Source organism: Diadema antillarum, unplaced genomic scaffold (assembly GCF_040938485.1).
Source record: "Diadema antillarum isolate AM-2024a unplaced genomic scaffold, OU_Dant_1.0 seq00001834_RagTag, whole genome shotgun sequence".
In the NCBI taxonomy this organism is placed as follows: Eukaryota; Metazoa; Echinodermata; class Echinoidea; order Diadematoida; family Diadematidae; genus Diadema; species Diadema antillarum.
The window spans coordinates 61,498-85,815 of NW_027272507.1; the positions used below are offsets into that span (position 1 = coordinate 61,498).

The 24,318-nt window shown below is 40.1% G+C and overlaps 1 protein-coding gene across 1 annotated transcript; it reads left to right on the forward strand.

Moving 5' to 3' along the window:
- Positions 1 to 9,321: 9,321 nt before the first annotated feature.
- Positions 9,322 to 23,661, forward strand: LOC139712647 (spermatogenesis-associated protein 7-like). The gene is given in 11 exon segments (XM_071624455.1): positions 9,322 to 9,418; positions 11,488 to 11,568; positions 12,285 to 12,374; positions 13,727 to 13,774; positions 14,354 to 14,475; positions 15,688 to 15,837; positions 15,839 to 16,143; positions 17,446 to 17,706; positions 19,612 to 19,674; positions 22,481 to 22,616; positions 23,537 to 23,661. Coding segments are annotated over 11 exon segments (1,362 nt in total). The 5' UTR covers positions 9,322 to 9,393; the 3' UTR covers positions 23,618 to 23,661.
- The last annotated feature ends 657 nt before the right edge of the window (positions 23,662 to 24,318 follow it).

Genomic DNA, 24,318 nt, shown 5'->3' on the forward strand with positions numbered 1-24,318 from the left:
CTATAGATAGAGTTTTTCTACAGAGATTTCATGTCACTTGTGTACCTACGAATCCAATTTCTATTCAGCTTTGGTCTTCCCAGGGCGAAAATACAACTAAACTACACATCTGTTCTGCAGTTGAGTCACTAACAGTAACACATCGGGCTGTCAAAGGTCATGACACGACAGTTTGATATTAAAAGCCATCAAAACAATCAAAGTAATGTTCCATGAAGAAAGGCAATGACGGAATGTCCTTTGCAACTGCAGCGCTCTGCCACACATGCACCCCGGCCCTAGAACTGCAGTCACCACCAGCCGGCAAACACTGAGTCACTGTATCGTCCACCAAGAAGGATTGAAACTTACTGTCCTCTTTCTCCAGAGGCCAGTCCAGCTCCACCAGCTTCGCAGTAATAGTCCCAGTTGGAATGGTGGTTTGCGTTGCTATTCGTCTGTTGTCTGTAACAAAATAATAGGAGTAAAAGAAGAACGAGGCTATAAATAAGTGGGGCAAAGATGCAGAGGGAGCTCAAAGCAAGAGTCAAGCTAATCCAGCAGTAACCCCGGCGCGGGGCGCTCGGAGTGTAATAAGCTGCCAAGTGCTGCGGTTACTCCAGCAGTTGACCAAAACTTTAGCAAAGATCGGTCTGTATCTGGTCGTAGTAGGGGATATGTTCCGCGGAGACTGCGTCTGGCTTCACGGATCCCCTCCTACGGAGGAGAGCGATAACGTCAATGAAATTAAAAACTCCTCCAGACAGACCCAGACGGATCTTTCTTTCTACTCCAGCAGTCGCGTCTCTAAAACAGATTCAACAACATCACTACTACTACTACTAGAGAGTAGAGTCTAGTCATCAGCAATCAGGCTACTCAGAGATAAGGTCAACCCACATTAGACTGTCTAGAATCTAGTTCTGGTTCAGTTTCACTCACTCAGGCCTCAGCCCTTTCTAAACTAGATGATATTGATAGATCTAACAAAGCCAGTATAAAAAGCTCTAAACCCACTTTTCGTGATGGCACCTTCCGTGATATTCATCACTTCTATATCATGGTGTATTCGTATGCGCTATACCCGACACAAACACTGAAACACTCCCAAACAGTGAAACTAATAAAAAGATTGAGTAAAATCTAGAGGTAAAGTCGAATGCTTACATGGCGTCAAACCTCCTACTCAGGAAGGATACTTATTCGAAGAAGACTGATGATTCTGTTTATTTACTTCTCCAGATCGCCAGATCGCGACCACATCTGTACACAGCTTCACAATTCAGGGTGAATTTCTGCGATGATGTACTCAGTAGATCGTAGATTGAGAGTGTACACAATACGCGGGCCGCTTCGAGGCTGCTCAGCCAACGACTACGATTGGTTGCTCACGTAGGCTGGCCTACTCTACATGGCTTCGTGCACGCCCGATCGACCCCGTACTTTTCCGCAGGCAGCGCAGACCCGAGGGTTGATGTGTACTTGTACTGGGGTACTGTATTCGCATAATGTGCTTGTTTGTGTGTGTGCCGCAGCAGTGCGTTGACCATTCATTTGACAGTATCGAGTATATGCTAAAACCAGACCAATTATTCTATTCATTGCGAATTTTTGTCCAACGCCACATGGATCACTCAACCTAAGTTCATATTTTGAGTGTATTTTAACACATATTACGTTTCTTATAGAATTACTGACTTTTATTGACACAAATGAATTAATATTGAATTCTAGGGATGAAATTCTGGGGATGTGTTTCAAAACGCAGAGGATAAAGACTAGCAAAAAAAGGGGCACGGTTCATGTGACTTTCGTTTCACGTGTACGCCGACCTAATTGTAAACAATGGGTCGGCATTGTAGCTCCATGGCGCGGGCACCTCCCTGCTGGTCAGTGCAAGGTGTGTACACAGTACAGAGTGCCAATGGTCAACGTGTTTACTCCTCTACAGCTATAGTCTGGTTTCCAGACCGCTTGCCAACTTCAGTCCCTTCAAAAAAAAAAAAAAAAAAAAAAAAAAGCGCCCTCTGCGGTGTATACCAAGCCAGGGAGGTACCAACGAGACCGATCTCAATGTAGAGATTGATAGTTTTATCCCCCCATTTTATAGACACAAGAGTACATAAACTCTAAGGGAGGTACGAGGGTGGGGGTACTAAGCAGGGAGAAGTCTCTCACATGCCATGGAGTTCCATGGTCACATACACAATATAGGCAAATGATTTTTTTTTTTTTAAACCACCGATCTCAATGTAGAGATGAGTAGTTTTTTTTTTTCATTTTTATAGACAAAAGAGTACAAAAACTCTAAAGGAGGTACGAGGGTAGGGGGGTACTAAGCAGGGAGAAGTCTCTCTCATGCCTTCCATGCTCACATACACTACCACGAATAGTCAATACAGGCAAATGGTCTGGAACCAGACTAGTAAAGGTACCTCCGTGAGATTATCGATACACAGAAGACTCAACCACGCTTGTCCAAGGCTGTTTCTTACAGCGCGTTACTGATTTCTTTCTCTTTGTTTTTGTCTTCTTCTTTTTTTGGTCTACCCCCCCCCCCCTCTCTTATACTCTTTTTCTCAAGGCTCTCAATCAGAAGATTCTGAGTTCATTCAAATCCTTTTACAAGATGTTTTACTTCATAGGCCCATCTTGTACCCGGGGATGTTCTTTATGGGTACGAAGAGGTAGGCACTATAGGCTACTCGAACCGGGTGTCCATTAAGACATATAATCCTATTGTGATTATCATCAACACTCTAATAGTATGATTATCGTATCGTTAATCTGAAAATAAGAATAAGATTCGTTATTCTGAAAGATCATTGATTCCGAAAATGAAAAAACTATCGGAATTTCGAAGGTTGCGTTAGTACGCACCTTCTCTTCATTTACGGATTAACGAACCTTCGGAATAACAAAAAAAAAATAAAAAATCTAATTTCATTTTCACATTATCGAAAATTCAGAATAACAAACCTATTTTCATTTTTGGATTATTGAACCTTCGGAATAATAAAACCCATTTCATTTTGGGAATAACGAACCTGCGGAACCTGATTCATTTTCGGAATAATGAGCCTTAGGAATAACCATAACACACCTTCGGAATAAGGTCACTGAAAATATAACGAACCCCTTTTTTCCATTTTCAGATTAACGAACACCTAACATGATTATACTCTCTAAAAAAAAAATCGAGTGAAAATATTCACTCTTAAAGGAGTGAATACAAAAAAGAGTGAATTTAGAGTGAAAATGGAGTGAATTCTGAGTGAAAATGTTCATTTTCACTCATTTTGGAGTGACCTCAGGGATCACTCGAAGATTTTGGAGTGATCCCTGACGTCACTCTAAAACGAGTGAAAATGAACATTTTCACTCAAAATTCACTCCAACTTCACTCTAAATTCACTCTTTTTTGCATATTTTCACTCGATTTTTTTTAGAGAGTACAGAATTTGTGTTTTTTTGGCACAATAAACCTTTGGAATAGCGAATCCTAATTCTTTTTCAGATTAATGAACCTTCGCAATACTGATAGCGAACATCACCCCAATTTGTGATGTCACTAAATAAAGGTGGAACGACAATGTAGAAAATAAATTGTTCAAAATCATCATTCCCTTAAAAAAAAGCGCACATAGGCCTACCCTTGACTCGATGATATTAGAATTTCTGCTCCATGCTTTCTGGAGAAATTAAGTAGGTCATGTAATGTTCTAATTCCTTGAAGAGTGATACAAGGTGAAATTCCTGTCTATTATTTTTCTTATACGTTCTAGTACATGTACTAGTAACGCTCTACTCCTGTGACACTTGTTGTAGTGATCTCATCTATAGAGGGCGGCACATGTTATTGGATGCATGGATTTTCCGATATTTCTCGGAATTTCACTGATCTTTGTGTATGCGTTATAGACTATATATCCACACATACATGCATTTTCCCTCAAGTGTCCTTTATATACAACTGCTTATTTGAATGCATATTTTCATTACATTGATATGATACACAAACTAATTTCGTACTGAGCCTATATAGGATGTTTGAGGCCATTGTATTCTGATACATCTGACATTCAAACAAGTAGTGAAACTGACCAACGTATAGTCTTCTTTATTGGAAAAATAAAATCCAGACAAATTTCACCCCCCCCCCCGTGGCTTCCATTATCCATCACTCTCCCGCTTCTGCACTTACAGATGTTTATATTTTTCAAATAAGTTGAACAGTGCAGTTAGGAAACCTATAGATGAAATTCTGTATATGCCATGTATCTATCAATCGCGAGTCTAAATTTTCGCGAATGGTTAAATTCGCGATCTTGGCGTACGGTATTGAACGGAGAAATGTATACGTGTACGTTACATTCATACTAGTATCGGGATCAAAATCATTATTTTCGCGTGCCTTTAATTTCGCGAATAGCACCCGACTCGCGAATTTCGCGAAAATAAAAACCTCGCAAAATATTCGGCGTATACAGCTAGTCGCGCAAGAGTTAATCACATCATTTAAAATCCACCTGAATGGCCACTTGCTCGTATAAATCGATTAGCAAATTTATAATCATATTCTACACTTTAATATACACCAAATTAGATCCTCTATTCCTTATGATTCAACTCTAATGTTTTCACCATAATTATGTTTCTTTAGTTGCCCCTTCTTTACATGTTTGTTTTTCTTTTGTTTGTTAATTGTATGAGTGAGGTTTATTTTCGTTGAGTGCTAACGTTTTGGCCCCTACTCCCTATGATGGGGCTTTTATTTTGATTTCAGTATGAGTGATTTGCGTCATTTATTTTTCGTGTATACAGACATCGTGAATATGATAATTATATGATTATGCATCATAATTTATTCCCTTTTCAATGTTGAATGTAGGGCCTAGATGTTTGTTCGTATTTGTACAATAATGACCTCTTTGAAAATTTGCCCTATGTAACTATGGCTGAAAGGGCAATCCTTCCAATGAGTGAATGATTAAATGAAATGAAATAAAATAAAATAAAAATAGATTATAGCTTGTCATGGGTTTTTAACAATCCATTTGTAGTTTTGATAAAGGGGCGGGGCCCACTTCCGGGTGTCATAAAAAAAAGGCCTTCTGCGCAACTTCTGGTGCCACTTCCTGGTTTCTTCGGCTGACAAGCCAAAAAAAAAAAAAGAAAAAAAAAGCGCAAAAACATAACCTTACCGCGCTCACACTTCAGGGTCTCTATCTATTTCTTTCTATAGTGCGTATTCCGTGTAAAAAACGTGGGGGGGGGGGGGAGGGGTCTAAAGTGGTGACACCTTATGTATTCCTTTGTATGGTGCGAAAAAATGTGTGTGTGTGGGGGGGGGGGGGGCAAACCCCTCCCTTCCCCCCCCCCCCCCCGGCTCCCCAGTTCCGCCGGCCATGTGAAGGTGGTAATTTGGCTCAGTCGGTATAATAGCGCGTCCACCTTCCAATCCAAATGATTATACGGTTCGCTCTTCTCGAGTCTGAATTACTGAGTAATATTGGTTGTGTATATATAATCATGTAGCATACAGGTTCAAACATAGGCGCCGGAAGTGGGGGGGGGGGGGGGGTGGGGGGGGGGGGGCGGCCGCCCCCCCCCCCAATCCAAAAAGTGGGGGGGGGGGGGCAAAACGCATTTTTTGCCCCCCCCCAAAAAAAAGCCCCCCCAAAAAAGCCCCCCCCCCCAAAAAAAAAAGAAATAATAAATAAATAAATAAATAAAAATAAATAAATAAATAAATAAATAAATAAGCAAATAAACAAATAAATAAAAATAGATAAAATAAGATAGATATGTATATAAATGAACAAACGCGACAAAACATAGCTACAAACGGCAGTTTTTGGACTGAAAAATGTCAAAATTTCCAAGCTCGCTCGCTCCGCTCGCTCGCATTCAATCGCTATGCCATTCTCCTGATGTTGCTGGCAGTAATTGCTAGCAGTTGCGCCTGGGCCGCCGCCCCCCCCCCTTAATTTCCAAAGCGAAAAAAATATAGCTACAAACGGCAGTTTGGGGACTGTAAGATGTCAAAATTAATCGTCAAATTTATTCGTTATGCCATTTTCCTAACGTTGCAGCCAGTAATTGCCAGCAGTTGAGCCCGGTGCGCCTCCCCCTTAATTTCCAAAGCGAAAAACATAGCTACAACGGCAGTTTTGGGACTGCACAATGTCAAAATTTTCAAGCTCGCTCGCTTCGCTCGCTCGCATTGAATCATTATGCCATTCTCCTAATGTTGCTGCCAGTAATTGCCAGCAGTTGCGCCTGATGCGCCCCCCCCCCTTAATTTCCAAAGCGAAAGATATAGCTACAAACGCCAGTTTTGGGACTGTAGAATGTCAAAATTTTCAAGCTCGCTCGCTTCGCTCGCTCGCATTGAATGGTTAAGCCATTCTCCTAATGTTGCTGCCAGTAATTGCCAGCAGTTGCGCCCGATGCGCCCCCATTAATTTCAAAAGCGAAAGATATAGCTACAAACGGCAGTTTTGGGACTGTAGAATGTCAAAATTTTCAAGCTCGCTCGCTTCGCTCGCTCGCATTGAATGGTTATGCCATTCTCTTATTGTTGCCGCCAGTAATTGCCAGCAGTTGCGCCCGATGCCCCCCCCCCTTAATTTCCAAAGCGAAAGATATAGCTACAAACGGCAGTTTTGGGACTGTAAAATGTCAAAATTTTCGAGCTCTCTCGCTCCGCTCGCTCGCATTTTATTGTTATGCAATTCTCCTGATGTTGCTGACAGTGTATAATTTGTCGTTTCACACCGTCATTCCATAATCCATGTAAGGAAAACTTACAATGTTGCTCAATGACTGCGTTGTTGAATGTATCACATTCCGTAAATGTGTTGTAGTCCCATTATTGCGCACGCACACACGCACAAGTATACACACCGTCAAAATTACTTTTCCACAAGGTGCCCATCCCCAATGTTTCGACCCACCGTACGCCACTTTACATATATATATATATATATATATATATATATATATATATATATACATATATATACATGTATATATATATATATATATATATATATATATATATATATATATATATATGTGTGTGTGTGTGTGTGTGTGTATGTGTATATCGTGTAACATATGTATAGTCTATCGTGAGCCCCCTCCAATATTTGCCCCCCCCCCCCCCAATCCAAAACTGCTTCCGGCGCGCCTGGGTTCAAATAAGAGGCAGAAACACTCTGTCCCGTCAACAAGACATTAGTCCGTGAGTGGGAGTATATAGAGTCGCAATTCGTGCACATAAAAGATCCCTTCATTGCAAAAAGCAGGGTGCATGAAGTGGTCCGCCTCACATTCAACAACTGGACCCCATGGAAGACCAGCGGGCGCGTGCAGCCGAATTAAATATATAATCTTATATGGGCTATCATCCAGCCCTCTTGTAACATGGAAAAAATAATGAAAGACGAAAAAACAATCGCCTTATTTTCTTGGAAATTTTCCAACTATATCACCTTAAGCGTGTATTGGATCGTGAGAATTTCAGTTCTAAAAATGCAAAGAAAGCTAGCTCCCTCCCCCTGCAAGGTCGCTGCGCTCAGATGTTAGATTATTGAATCTTTTGAGCAGAAATATCATTCAAATTCAAATGATTTTATTTCCATATAAAGTAATACATAGCAATACATAACGCTTACACAAGTACCGGTAAATTTTTAGGAACTTTGAATCATATAAGTAAAAAGAAAAACATGGATACAATTATAATAATATCCACTTTGTTTTTAGATAAATAAACAAGTAAGCAATACAATTTTATTTTGTAACTCTATATGGAAAAGAGGAATTTACAAGAGAAGCATAGCTTTGTAAATTTTGTGAATTACTCTAGGAGATGAGGGCATCTCATCATGCATCAAATAAATACGTTGTAATTTAGTTTGGTTTTTTTTTATTTTACCATTTGAATAAATAATTGATTGTGGTTTTTTTATTATTATTTAAAATATCATACCAAAAGTGTGCACCAGATCATTGAGTTTCAATTCTGATTTCTGTTTCTGTTTTTTTTTTGTGTGTGTGTGTGTGTTTTGTTCAGGAGGTTTAACCCCACCCCCCCCCCCCCCATGGTTGCAATGTAGATACATAATGTATCACTGTTTCAAGTGTGAATGAATTGATTTGATGTGATATTTATATTTATATTTATATTTCTTTGTAGTTTTGTTCTAATCATATCTTTATTTTAACAGCAACAAAGAACATGTAAACTTTTACATCGGGTCCATGGTCTTATTCCGGACACAATGATCATGGCAGGTAATGACAGAGTTACAAATGCTAACAGGTGAACAAGTTATAATATGACAATAAGTACAACAAATGTTGATGATTGACAAAGCTATCAGATAACAATGCAACAAATCATTGTACATTTCTCCAGTATACATATCTTAAGTGTTAAAGTGTCATTCCAACAAATAATTTCTGTATTTATCTAGATCTATTGCTTAAGTGTTTAAGTATCAGTCCGCTAAATCATATTTGTCCAGATAATATATTACATTAAGATCTGAGTGTTAAGTGCCAATGCAATAATCATTATATTTATCAAGGACACATGTTACATTTCTAAGTGTCTTACATACCGTATTACATTTCCAAGTGTTTTTTCCCCACAAAAACTGTTCTTTTCTTGCGTAGAATATTGTGAAAGAGGACACTTGATGGAATGTGGTGGGACTTTGGTTTGATTTACATCTTTAAAGTAGGCCCTTCATAGTCAGCATAGAACTGAAATATCAATCATCATACAAACAAACAAGAGTTGTGAAATACTGTGACCGAAAGATCGGTCTGTATCTGTCCGTCGGGGAATGTTCCGCGGAGACTGCGTCTGGCTTCAGCGTTAATGGCAAAATATAAAGGACTCCTCCGGACAGACGGATCTTTCTGTCCATGAAATACTAGGCCTACGTACGTTGTATCGAAAAGCGAGCTGATATCTGTCGCGATATTAGAAAGAAATTGCAGTGTGAGTGAAGTTATACCCCATTAGGTTCTTTCAGGGATTTTTCATATGAATCATATGCATACTTTAGAGAAATCGGGGTTTTATATTTTTTCGAGGTTTCGTGGTACATGTACAACAGAGTACATCTCAGGAAACTGTAATCGTTGCCATGGATTCTAGTCACGCGCTTGCGCATACCACACATGTCGTATCGATTTTTGTTTTTTATTTTCTTGGTGTTTTTTGGTCTCTCTCGGAACGCCCTCTATCGGATGAGTGAGACGAAAAAATTAAACACACACATACCAAAATACCATACAATTGTACCCAATACTCGGTCAACGCGAAGGTGGTGAAGATGGTGTATATTTCCCCCATTCTATTCCGCTAAACGCCAGCAAGACTTTCAGAGAAATATGGCTGATCCAAGTTATCGCAGAAGTAAGAAATTTATGAAGATTTTGTGTAATTACATGGAGAAATTACCGGTAACGGTAGGCGTGATACTCGCAAGGCGTCGCTAACGACAGCTGACAACGGTCCCATATACAGTAATTAATGTCGGTGTTTTATATATTTACAACTGGAACGATTTTCACAATAATAAACGGATCGGAACTCGTCCGTAGACGGTGGTAACGATGCCTGATGGTGGTGGTGGTGGCCAGTGGTAACACAGGGGTAGGCTGCATCAAGCTGAGGAAGTCCTAGGCTAAGCCTGGCCTAGCTGTACACCGTGGGCGTAGAATTCACGACACTAAATACACATCATCACATGCATTAACGGCACCCCGACCAGCGACGACCCCCAACCCGTACCGAGTCGGGGTCAACGCGTCCGGGAAACCCGCTCATAGCTCATGAGGCCTGCTCCCTCGTATGAGCCTCATCCGCCTCACGAGGCCTCCGGAGAGCCTCATGATGCCCCCGGGGAGAGAAACTCATGAAGCTCCCTGTTCACTTTTTATTCATCTCACATCTGACATATAAATTGTCCCAACTTTGCTCAGTGATTTTTTGTTACACGCACATGTCCACTAAGCACTATCCATGATGAAAAGGAGAAATAATTCTGTCTGTTTTTTTTTTACAACAATCGAGTTTTAATCAACCGATGCACAGCGACCCTTCGAAACACGGGCGCCAGCGGGTTTGCTCAATGCAATGCTGCCGCACCTAGCGGCCTGATCCGACTAAATATTTTCGGTGCTTTTTTCTGCGGCTCTCACCTCTCCGCGCACAAATCAGCCTCGTGAAGCTGAAGTCTGACATCTTTTTACAAAAATTTGTAACGAGAATTAAAAATAAAATCAGTACTAACCTGACCTTGTGCATATATTCCAAATTACTATTCCACACTGATAGAGTAGGTGGGTACTCCAGTTTGTTAGCAAACTAATCACTTGCGCTAGACGCACGCACCGGAGGATACAGTATCCTCCGGTGCATGCGCAAGCTCACTCTGAAAATCTCGCAGCTTGCGCGCTGTCTGTAGAATGCTATGTGCTGGATGCGTGATGTGATGTGATGTGACGTTGCGTTGCGGGATGATTCCAGAAAAAGCGCCCAAAGGTTAGCCGACGGCGGGATTGATGAGGAAAGTGAACCCTTCATACCTATAAAGTGATTAGTTTGCTAACAAACTTTTGAAAGAGAGAAGTCGAGTGTTCTTTTGTTATAACAAAAGAACACTCAACTTCTCTCTTTCAGAAGGCAGGGGGAATAATATTACCCTTAACATGCGTCAGTAGCAAGTCGAAGAAATGTACACTTTATTCAAAAAGTAAAGTTTTGTGAAATTCTCTTTTCATTTTCCTTATATAGTTGTACGCATGTGACATCATACACTGTAGTAGTCTTCTCTTCCAGCAGTGACTGCGCAGATACTTAAAATATTCGTAACTTTTGAACGGATTGTACAATTTTCCTCAAACTTTCACTGATGTGTTCTACTAATGTTGCTGCATTCTCTCAATCCTTATGTATATGAAAGTGGACTTGTCCTTTAAGGCCTAGGGCAGTTGGGCCTAACTAAGTTAGGCCTATTGATAATTGGATAGTCTGCGCTAGATCTGTAAATTTATTGCCTGGGCCAAAAAGTGCATGATTGTAGGTAGGAGATGCCCTTTATTTTCATTCATCCATGACTCTGAATGTATTAAAGGAGCAGCAGTTAAACCACTTGGTTTGTTTTGCTAATGCATACATGTAGAGCTTAGAGGCGAGTTGTGAGGGGATGACATCATCACTTCACTAGACTATTAAATTTACAAAATTTTCCCTTGAAGTTTGATAAGAGTCAATGATTATGTTCCTCACAAGCAAAGAATCTGTTCTCTAAAGAGTATATCAATAATAGGTACATATAATACATTATATGGGGCAGTGCTTTGCAAGATAGGATACAATATCAATCTGTTATAATTGATATAACAAACGATAATTGGTATTTTTCTTAGTGATAACAGTGAAAAGACGAAATCAATCATGTTATGTTTATCTTTCACCAGACACTCCAACTCCAGCAGTTCCTCCAAGCCCAGTCTCTTTCAAAGGGCAGCATAAAGGTCATCTAGCTCTTAAGAGCAGCCGTAAGTATATTAAAAAAGAGCAGCAAACTTTTATTTCATGTTGGTATCTATTGACTCTCTTGAATTCAGCCTTCATTAGCGTGTTGATCTGGTAATTTGTGTGTGTGTGTGTGTGTATGTCTGCCTGTCTGTCTGTGGACACTGAACAAATTAGGAGTGTGTATGTTGTCTTGTCATTGAAAGAAAATATTAGTGTTCATCGCACGCTTTAATTATCTAGAATGGGAATTTATTTTGGCAACATCTTCATTGACTTTTTTTCTTTTCTTATAAATTCTTAGTTCTTGTTGGTGTTGTGAAAACATGATCTGATGATGGTTTAGCAACGAAACCCAGAATCGTATGCAATCAATCGTTGTACTCGGCCATTTTATAATTAGTCAGTGTTTGTAGTGTTCAATTCCATTACTTTGCATCATGAATACCAGCATTTCAGTTTCTAATCTTGTGAAATACCTGCAATTTGCACAATACCAGCCAATAGCCTAAATTGTATGTGTGTAGAACTCGGTAGGCTAATGTAACGTTTAAAAAATAGTAAAGGTATTCCTTACTGTCAGTGAGAATTTAGAGCTGTGTGTTTTACCCTTATCCATTTGCATTCCATGCACCAAGTGGCTCTTCTGTGGACACAGTCGCCCGAAAAAGCCAGATAAAATCCAATATGATTAGTTTTAATTGAAATATGCAGTATTGTTCATTTCCCTCCCACACAGCGTATGCCACCACCTGCAAGAGAGCCCTCAATCAAAATGATGTGGTCACCAATCTCAACGTCCATTACAGGAAGCTGAGCACGGCCAAATGTAAGTCTCTGAACATTTCCATGTCAGCAAAATCTGACTGGTCTGAGGGACTACTTGTATGGAATGAAGGCTTTGTTGAAAGAAAGACAGCCAATTTGTATGGATAGCAGTGTTTAAATGACTAGGAATGAAAGAAGGAAAAGTTTGCCAAAGTGTACCATACCATAGTACTTAGTATTGAGCAACATCTATGTATATAGCAGGGTCAATGCTAACCTTTTTTTTTTGTGTAGTGGCCCATTTGGGCTGAAATCTTTAAGTCTGAAATTTTGGTGGCCTGAAAAAGATTCACAAAGATATCTTGAAATAAAAGCAAAAGTAACAATCCATTTCGAATCTTGCCTGATTGGGCCACAGAAAAAAAACAACAACAACAAATTACTGGCCGACACCAATTTTTGGTGGCCCCCTGGCCACTGGGCCACTGCTAAAGTCAAGCACTGTGTAGGTACTGTAGGCTTTCAAACGTCAGTTAACTTAAGTGGGCTCATTTTCATGACATTATTGTAGAGAACTTTATATTGTAGTAGTGGTGTGCCTCAACTCTTAAAGTTTTGTGAAAGGTAGCATTAGTATTAAGATTCTGCTCGAGATACACTCACTGCATAAAATTCTGATACATCTAGTATGATGAGAGTCATTTTTTTTTTCTTTTAAAAGTAGATATTTTAAAGACATGTATTTCTATGTAGTGGTAGGTAGTGGTGGACTATGAAACAAAAAAGTAACAGTCATGCAATGTGCAGGTCTCTCTTGCGTCTCAAAAGATGCCATATGGTACACTTTGCACTTTTCCAAATCTCTTTGCTAATTCCATGTTGGCTTTATGTACAACAAATTTGTGCAAATTTTTCTTGAGTTGAGAAAGCACATTGACATTATTTTCACCTAAAGGTAACTAACATTGCTAGATGGTCAAATACTGGTCAACATATGGCTTGCTTTTTTCATAGCATCCTGTCCTGAATGGCATTCACTTAGCAATCAATAACATCTGTGATGCAGGAGATTGTGTGACGTAACCCGTTTAGGATAAGCTGATGTTGCTATAACATGTTTCCTATAGACCCCTGCCCGCGTATACTCAGGAATAGTCTTAAAGGAGTTAATGTCAATTTGCATTGGAGCCAAGTCTTTTGACACAGCCTGTACAATCAATGAAAATTGAATGATGTATATATCAGTCAAGGGGAATTTCAGATGGAACAAGTAGTTAGCTTTGTCTTTACTTTCTTTCACAGCTGCTGAAATGAAAATACACAGTAGGATGTTGTTGCATAAAAGAGGTGTGCTTGAGATGTATACTGCAACAGATCGAATATACATTTTGATTTCTGTGTTTTGATTCACAGCACGAATTGATTCTACTACACCAAAGACATGGACGTTGAGCACTGTCAGTGAGTATCTTAATTTCATTTCATGTCATACAGACTTTAAATATCATGTCAATCTGCAAATGGTTTGTACAATCTTTAAAAATCAACAGCATTTTTATAAACCTATTTGGTTTGGTTTTTATCGTTTAGGAAGTTCAGTCCAAATCTTAACATGGCCATATTTGTATTCAATCACTGTTTGAGGTACACAGAGAATTTCTTATAGTTTGTTTTTGCTGAACTGATCATGGGCTCCAAGTCAAGCTGAAATCCTCAGTTGCCTACTCAAAGGTTTTTAGCCATAAGTAAAATGTTGTTTGTCATAGTTTCGCATAGTCTTCAGTTCATGTCAGATGCTATTTTTTTCTTATATTAATTTAATTGACAAATTATTGAACATACTTGTGTTGTAAAAGCCCTCAGAAGGTTGATATACAATGTAAACTAAACCAAGCTTCATAATTGAATGTATTTGATGATGTCAAGCAGTCTTGAAATTTAATTCATTGTCCAGTTTTAGTAATTGAAAAGGTGGTACATTACAGAAAACTGAACCTTCTTTTTTTTTCATTTTGTATTTCTTTTTTTCACATCTTGTAGAAAAGGATCAGCTGAGAAGGCAGGCCATGGAAAAGCAGAAGAAGAAACTTGCTAGTCAGAAATCATCTTCTCGTCCTGCTTCTAGGAACACCATTGGCACTAACGCTGATGACCTCAATCTTGTAAGACTATGCTACCTCTTTCTTAGAATCACATTAAAAAAACAAAACAACAACAGACAAATTGATTGATTGATTAATTTGATTTGATTTGATTTCTGAATTTCTTTTTCATACATAAATGTAATACAAAGTCAATTGAATGAACTTATAGAGCACAGCATTATTTGAATCTAACTGTTAAAACAGATAAATGATTACTAGTAATTCAAATATCCAACATTTTTCTAACACAATCCAAAATGAAATCGAGCAGGCGTTATTTTATGCATAATGCAAACATAGGATCCTGTGTGTCTGCCATTCAAAAGACAAATTAAGCAGCTCTGGATATAGCAGAAATACAGGAGACCATCATCATAAGCAAACACTTGACAAGGATAATGCCCTCAGAAATGATTGTCTAAACAATACAACATCCTAAGAATATATAATAAACTAGAAAAGCACTCTGAGAGCGCAGACCTCCGCCAAGCAGCTACTTTCCACCGATGATCTTGCTCTTCCGAAAGAGATTTTCTCCTCTCCACCACTGGGGAAAAGCTCTTAGGGCTCTTCCATAGAGATCAGTGATTTTCACCCATAGGTATACATGCTGAAAAATTGCCCGATTTCCCAATATAGAAGCTTTTGTTACGTCATAAACCCTCAGCTGCGCGGCGCGCCTCGCCCTAGCAGAAACTAGAGCACGCACTTTAGTGCGCGTTTGAAAACCTCAAAAATGCGCAGCGTGAACTCCCAAGTTCAGTGACCCTGCCTGTCAAAATATCAAAAATCCTTCATAAATTCCCCAAAAATTCTAGGACACTACCAAAATTAAATTATTTGTTACTTGTGTCATTCTCAACCTTTCCTGTAAGTTTCATTCAAATCCGTTAACTACTTTTTGAGTTATTTTTCCCATGGGCAAACAAACAAAACAACAGTAATGAAAACATAACCTCCTCCCTTGGCGGAGGTAATTAATCAAATGAATCAGAAATGTGTGTGTGTAAATGTTTTAAGTATGTTATCTGCACTGTTTCCCTTAGGCTTTTTAGGTGTTTAGTTGTTCCTGTCCTCTGTGTGTGTGTGTGTGTGTGTGTGTGTGTGTGTGTGTGTGTGTGTGAATGTAAAGACCCCTCCCCTTTTCCTTCAATATTAATAGAGTAAGTGATAAGCTTGACTGATGCCGTTCATGAATTTCTCTTTGTGACGCTATCACCAACCATTCAGGATCTTGACGAGGACCTCGTAGACTATGGCATTCCCGATAACCAGGTGCCCCGCAGCGCGCCAATGACCCCCACCAAGGCCTTCCGTCCACACAGTGCCTACTCCGACCGCAACCAGCACACCGGCCGGCCACGCACCAGCCAGTCACAATTCAACGCCCACGTCCGGCACCTACCGCAGCGGCAGGAATGGCGAGCTGAACACGACAACAATGGATTACCGGTCCGCCAGGACGCCCAACAAGCAGTCGGGGGACATTTTGGACAAGCGGGCCAGCAAGTTCACGGAGGCAAACAGGATGTACACCCCACGAACCCTCAAGACAAACGCCACTTCCAGACTCTCCCAGTCGAGGAACTATAATCCACCGAAGAAGAAAAGCAGCAGTGGGACCAAGAGATTGGAAGAAACAGAGAACTATGAGCAGGACAGAGATTGGGACGTGAGGAATACCAGGTGACCAAGAATTTCTCGTTTCTTTGTTTCTGTGATCATTTTATATTTTCCAAGTCTTTAAGAGGAATTTTTTTACATGAATTTTTGCAGTGCTAACAATCTTTTCCTCAACATTTCTAACAAGATGTAATCCATCTTTCATATCATATGAGGCACAAATGGTATTGTGTAACTACATTACTAGTATTTTGTTGTTTCTTTAGTCTTATTATATAATAAGAAGAATATTTGATATTTTTGGAGCGCCTTTTCCACTGGATACAAAGCGCTATGAGGTTGCCATAGGAGATAAAATTACAAATTTCCAGGCAGTGACAGTACAAGTCCAGTGCATATTATTATAGAGATTTGTACTGTCACTGACTGGTAATTTGTATATTATAATGGAAGTATGAAGGGAGTCTGGGCTTATAAAAGCATTATTTTCATGTATTTCTATTTCTGTATTAAAAGCTGGTGAGGGAAAGCAGTCTACGTACTGCCATGGAACTACATGAAATATCTTGTCCATATCTGGTGCTAGATTGAATAGTAACTAGTGTCACCACACATAACTTTCAACGAGGAATAGATGCTGAGATTGTGTATGCCAATTAGGAATGAAAAATAATGCCTTCCACAATTTTTGTTTGGTGCAATTCCATCAAAATGTGCAGATTCCTGGAAAGTTATGATTGCAATTTAATCAGAGACTTGCATGAGACAGACATTATAGGAACTGTCACAGAGCTGTGGAGACATCTGTGACATGCTTGTTGCTTTTAGTATGGTGTACTCGGGGAGACATTTATCTCCTCTATGTATCTTAATGGAGACCTCCAGATGATTTTCAGACTTTTACATTTGAACAGCTATAGGTTAGTTATACTGAGTACAGACTCTCAGAATTTATAGTGATTGGGATGAGGAATAAGAGTGTTTTCAAAATTTATAACAAATTGCAATGAACAAGGATGATGACATGGCAGCCTCACCGTAAGAATGCATGAGTTGTGGTTCAAGGAAGCAAAACAAAAGAAGAAGGCATGCATAGATTTTACACAGGCGAACTTGTTAAGCAAGCGGCATAGTAATGGAATTGCACTGCTACATTTTTAAAATATGTGAGGCTCCTATATCATCAAGACTGTTCAGTGTAATTTGTTTAAGATTTTTCAGAATATTGGTTTCTCTACTCAAGGACCACAATAAATTCCACAAATCAATACATGGAGCTGTCGATTTATATAGTACATGATGGGAAATTATGAAAATCGTCTGGAATGCCCCTTTAAAATTGTATGACGATTGGATTCCATGCAGAAACTTGCACTCCAGAGAGCAGCTGAAGGAGCTGGATAAGCGGGACCGGAGGGAGAATGCCCGCCTCCAGCGCGCCGAAGACCACCTGAGGTGGGTGGAGGAGCAGGCCCTCCGCGTCCAGACGCTGGAGATCGACGACCAGGAAGACGACGACCAGCTGCAGCCGATGTCATCGACCCTGAAGCCGGCCAGGAAGGGGGCGAGGACACCGCTGGGAGGAACGCAGGATCTAAATGTCAGCTACGGCAATCAGTCTCTAAGGTACGTATGTATTCTGTCTCCAGATATGGGATTTGAAATAGGCATATATTTCGCTTCAATGTTTGTTTGTTTCATTTTCTATCCGAGAAGATGGCTGGATAGCCCATATTCAGCCGCACTAGCTGATCTTCATTGGGGTCCAGTAGGATGTGAGGCATACCCCTTCACTGGGTTATGCACCTTGCTCTTTGCGATGAATGAATGAAGCAGGATATTTTACGTGCATCAGTTGTGACTCTCTCACACACACGTGACCTCCAATTTGTGTTCTATCTGAATGACATTGTGAACAAGGACAACATATTAGGATAGCCAGAGGGGCTTAATCACAGTCTCTGTTGCACAAAAACAGGAAAAAAACTGAGGAGTCCAGTGTCTCTTGTATCAAAGCTGTCATCCATATCTGAGCCCCTTGTTAATCCTACTATAATGCCCAGGAACTTAGCTTGTATTAACTCGCCAAGGTTTTTCTAATAGCCCGAGCTAAAGTTACCTCGCTTCAGAAGTGAGCTATGTGATGCGCAGTATAAAAGGGGTATCAGTTTCTAAACATCTGTGCCAATCAGTGAAGAAATCACTCCAGGATGCGTGCCAATCAGAGAACAAAACACTGTGAGGGTTAATCAAGTTTGATACCTTATCCCATTGCTGCTCATTGCATTCTGTAAGGTAGAAGATATGGATGGTGTGCATTGGCTCTGAAAAAGGATTTCACAGCCAGCGAAAAGCACAACTCACCGTTCCACTGGATGGTATGTGTAGGCTATGAAAAAAGATTTCACAGCCAGCGGAAAGCACAACTCGCTGTTACACTGGACGGTGTGTGTTTGCTGTGAAAAAGGATTTCACAGCCAGTGAGAAGCACAACTCACCATTCCGCTGGATTTTTTTGTGTCAGCAGCAATAGAGATGATGTGTACACCCCCCCCCCCCCTTCCTAAAACATATGTGACCCGCTACAACAAAATGATCCTAAAGTCGGGCGAGGTCAATTATTTGAAAATTGCATGGCATAATTTCCTAATCTTTTTGCTTTAAATTGATATATAACACATCTTATAAAAATAATCGGCTGTGGAGATATCGATGTTTAAAAGAGAGCATGTCGAGACGTCTGGGAAATCACTGTTTCGAGAAAAGCACCCTAAAAGTTTTCCTTGCGACGCAATCGCGATCAAGGGACACGCAAGTCAGTTTTCACCTCCGCACAATAGAAGGCAAGCCCTAGCAACTCCCGAAATGCTCATTCAAGCACAGTGTCGGCGGTCTCCTCACCGACCAATCAGTGACCAGGATGCCAGGAGAAGCGGCTGGGCATAGCACACCCCGCCTGCAGGCACCACTCGACTGGGCAGTGTGTGAGCTTCACCCTTCGGTTAGCGGCAAGCAGCAAACTGACCAATGAGATCACTCTGGTCGTTGTTAGGGGCGGAGCCTATCTGTGGCGCTCAATCCAAATGTTGGAACCAGTTTCTGCTTCGTTGAAACGCCAAAAAACATGGCCCAGAAAAATGCTATTTTTGGGTCTTTCCTTTCACCATTTTGCTTCAAAATTTCGACAGATGATAGAAGATATGTCAGACTACAATAAAATGTCAAAATCAGAAAATTGTAAGTTTTGACCAATTGTGATGCTCTGACTTCAAACTCGATTTTTACGGCTTCGACCATGCGAGACTTTAGGACCCTTTTGTTGTAGCGGGTCACATATTTGTGTAGTATCATCCCTCCCTTGTCCATTTGGGATTATAAGACATCACTGAATTCTCATAGAGTGTCATTATCATCATTGTCATCCAAACAGTATTCATGCGTTCATTTGTTGAAGTGTGCATGGTGGAATAACTTCTGTCTTTATCTGTGAATTCTTGAAAATACAGTATACGTTTTGTTCGCATGTCCCAGGTCTGAGCTGGCTTCCATGACGTACCGGACTCCGGAGCAGGTGACGAAGAGGATGCAAGAGGAGTGAGTAGTCCCCAAGAATTTGCCATCAAAAAAAAAAAAGTTTTTAACTGCTTTATGGACTACAGAAGTTTTAAAGTTCAATTCCATGCCATGTTCATGGTGGTTTTAAGAAGAAAAAAGGAAAAGAAAAATATATATATATATTTTTAAACAGAACAGAATGACTGTGATATCCAAGCAAAGCGATCCTCATAAAGTGTGACAGGCCATGACTGTTTTAGGATCGCTTTGTTTCACCGTGTTTTTAGCTCACCTGAGCCAAAGGCTCAAGTGAGCTATTGCGATCGCCCTTCGTCCGGCGTGCGTCGTGCGTCGTGCGTCGTGCGTCGTGCGTCGTGCATCGTGCGTCGTCCGTCGTGCGTCGTCCGTCGTGCGTAAACTTTTTACATTTTCATCTTCTTCTTGAAAACCTCAGGACCGATTTTCATCAAACTTGGCAGGTAGCATCCCTAGGGGGTTAGGAACTCAATTTGTTAAAATGGGCACCATGCTCCGCCCAGGGGGCCCCCAGGGGGGCCCAAACCCCCCAAAATTAAGGAATCTGTAAAAATCTTCTTCTCTAGAACCAGAAGTGATAGAGCTAAGTTAATACTATGAGTTGGTACATTGATGACTGTAGTTTCAAGTTTGTTCATGGCAGAATCAGGGGTGCCCCCCTTGGGACCCAGGGGAGGGGGGTGGGAGGGGTCCTAATGGGGCCTAAATTGTACATTTTCATCTTCTTCTTGAGAACCCCTTGACCCATTTTCACCAAACTTGGCAGGTAGCATCCTTAGGGGTTTAGGAACTCAACTGTTAAAATGGGCACCATGCCCCGCCCAGGGGGCCCCCAGGGGGCCCAAACCCCCCAAAATGAAGGAATCTTTTAAAATCTTCTCTAGAATCAGAAGTTATAGATCTAAGATAATACTATGAGTGAGTACATTAATGACTGTAATTTCAAGTTTGTTCATAGCAGATCCAGGGGTGCCCCTCTTGGGGGCGGAGGGGGGGGGGGGAGATTTGGAAGGTCCAAATAGGGGCCTGAATTGTTCATTTTCATCTTCTTCCTGACAACCTCTTGATGGATTTTCGTCAAACTTGGCAGGTAGCATCCCTAGGGGGTCAGGATCTCAATTTATCAAAATGGGCACCATGCCCCACCCAGAGGGCCCCAGGGGGCCCCAATCCCCCCAAATTAAGGAATCTTTAAAATTTGGGCCCTTATTGTACATTTTCATCTTCTACTTGAGAATGCCTGGTCAAATTTTAGTAGAGCTGTGAATAATTTAGATTAGTGACTGTGTGAAAGGTAAACTTGCGATACTCAGGTGAGCGCTAGACCCGCGGGTCTCTTGTTGAATATCCCAGTCATTTCAAAAGCAATTTTCATTAAATAAACTTTCAGTTCCGCTTCGAATTGTATGCCCTTTAACATTTCATAGAGTGGTTTATAAATATCTCACATATCGTTAAAAGCTGAATCCTCACCTCAACCAATACTACACCATCCCTTTAAATTCAGGTGAGCCTGATGTCAAAGTGCACTTTAAAGTCTTAAAGCCACATGATGACAGAAGTGATGATAGTGCTTATGAGGATCATGATGATACTGTATGCACTGAAAATGTCATATACAGATATCTTTGTGAATTGCACTTGATCATACATTTAGTCAACTTATTAATATCATGCTTTTTGGCCTTTTCATTATCATGAAAATTTGCCACCTTCCTCCCCCTCCCCCGCCCCCCCCCCCCCCCCAAAAAAAAAAAAAAAAAATAAATAAATGTTTTAAAGAAAGTGTGACTTCTCAAACAAACTATTCTGTTAGATAGTTGTCTGAAATGAGATTAAATCTCTGAGGGAAAAAAAAAAAGTACTAGTATTCCAAGTATTAGAGCAGGGGGCCCTATTCATGGCATTAGGACTGTACTACTAGTAGTCACTTGATATTGCAACTCTAGTGTGCTGGCCTGGGACAGTGTGTGCAGGGCAGATTTTTGTCTTCATTTTTGTCAATATTTTCAAGTGTTGTCATTTTTCAATCAAGAGCCTATCCGCCAAATCCACAAAAATAGAAGTCATCACAAAAATTTCAGCGTATGTAGTGTTGATTGCTCCACCTGCAATAACGATACTGTAACAAGAATTATGATGAAATGTGCTGGTAAAGATGATGATTCCTAATGGCTTCTCTACTGATAAATAGTAGTGGGTTTTTGAGATGCCATGATAATGGTTGATAGAGTCAGTAGCAGTTGTTTGTTGTTGTTGTTGTTGTTTTCATGCAGCTGAACCTAGCACTTTGAATGCCCATGATAGTTGAATAATTCTGGTACCTATCTGGTATGTCAACAGTTCAGGGTACTTGCGTGCAAGGACCGTGTTAGTAGGTCCCCGTATCTATTCCACTGTCATGCTATCAATGTGAATTTAATCTCCCCTTTGAACTAGATGTCTTTCTGGAAAATCATCCTTGCCAATAAACAGGCTACTTTTAGTGAAAGCTTTAAAAAAATGTAGAGACTTGGAAGAAATGAGGAGCAATAGCAGGATCCATTATTCATGTAAAAATTCCCATAAGATTTTGTGTATGTAAAAATTTCCATTTGATTTTGTGTATGTAAAAATTCCCATAAGATTTTGTGTATGTAAAAATTCCCAGTAGATTTTTTGTATGTAAAAATTCCATTAGATTTTGTGTACCGGTATGTAAAAATTCCCATTAGATTTGTGTACATAAAAATTCCCATTACATTTTGTGTCTCAAATTGTGCCTCATGTCATACACCTGCTAATCCTGCCTTTTTCTCCCCCATTCTAGGGAGGAAGAATTGAGGTATCTGGAGTTCGTGACCGATGTGACCAACGACGTCTTGAATCGCGGAATCTACACCAACACCGTCCTCAAGCAGGTTTTCGAGTCTCACATCGAGAGAAACATAGGGAGACTGGACGAGGTGGGTCGTGTTTTCCAAAGCATATGAATTCTTTTAGAAGTGAGAAGTTTGTATCTGTAGTCTCAGGTTCTGTTAGATCACAATTGGAGTGAAAAGTTAGATGGGCATTATGTAATCTCGTGCTCTCTCTCTCTCTCTGATTTTCATTGTATGTCTGGCTGCTCAGTAGTGAGTACATACCCAAGATGCATTTAACCATGACTTCAATGTTCACAGCATTGTGTACGCTTGTAGTGCTGTTTGCACAGAGTCAGCATGCGCATATGATTAAAACACAACTGGAATAATTTATATTCGCGTTGTTATGGTCATTGCTTAACTTGGACTCAACCTTGTTTAGATTGTGGGAAGTTGAATACTACGACAACTGATATGAGAATAAACAACTGTAGAGGTGAATGACGACTTTGACAGAGCAGTAGAGTTGTGTGAAACATTTTCCATACAGTTACATTTAGTGCTCAAGTCAAAAATTTATGCACTTGATCTCAAGATACCAGTATTAACCATTTGGTGTCCTGTCTAGTAGCCAAAAGAGTTCATATAGAAAGTTTGTCAATATCCGCATTAACAAGTCAGCAATTAATACTTTTGTCAAGGAAAATAAATTGCTTTGTAACTTTCCATTCAATGTTGTCTGCATTGGAGCATAGACACTGGATGTTGGTACCCCTGTAGAAATCATCAGAATCTTGGGGGCCGGTGAGCAAAGGTTGTGAATACAGTACAGTGCCCTTTTTCATGAGAAAACATAGATTCTATGTTTTTGTGTAAGACCTTTCTTGACACACATTAGAAGATAAAAATTACCCACAGCTGTAAGAAGTCTTGAAAAACATAAGCTTAAACAGAATCGTGATTACACTTCATCATTGGCAATTAATTTTCCTTGAACTCATCTTGCATTCCTAACATGACAGGTTCGTATGCGACATTTGATGAAGCAGCTGCAAGAGGATTTGGCGATTCCCTCATCGGATCAACTGGGCGATGGGACGTGACCTTGGCCAGCTCCTCCCCCGTGAGGGACCTTTGACCTTTGCACTCCACTAAATCTCTTTCAAATGCATATTTATATATTTTTGAATGATTCATGCCTTGCAATATGTAGCTCATGTAAGCTAGACCTGAAGGTTCTGAAGAGCAAATAATATATATTGAAGAAATACTACAGTAGTAATCCTAGCTGAGATATGTGCTGGGGTGATTGATTGAACTATGATAGTAACCTTAATATACCTTCTGCACATCTCTGCACAAGTTTGTAATACCTTGCAATACTGACCTTGATTTAACTCGTGTGTGAAATTTAAAAAGGATTTTATTTGGATGACAGAAGATCATGTGAGAGATCATATTTGTGTCACAAAATACTGTAAAGTAGGCATATGCATATATCATAGAGTGTTGGTGTGTGTCTTATAAAATCACAGAATTCGGCACTTTGAACTGTATATTTAGCTAAGATAGCATTTGTAATATCTGTTCTTTTTAATGCTGTGTTTTCACAAGCTATTGCAAAGCTGGTAGCGAAATAGGCCAGATTGCATGCTACAGTATTTAATGAAATACATGCACAGATGTGGCTTTGTGGCTCATACATTTGGCATTCCTATGTCTTACATTTCATTTCATTTCATTTCATTTATTTTTTAACAAAAAGTCATACACAATCATAAACACAATCTTATTGTTTGATAAG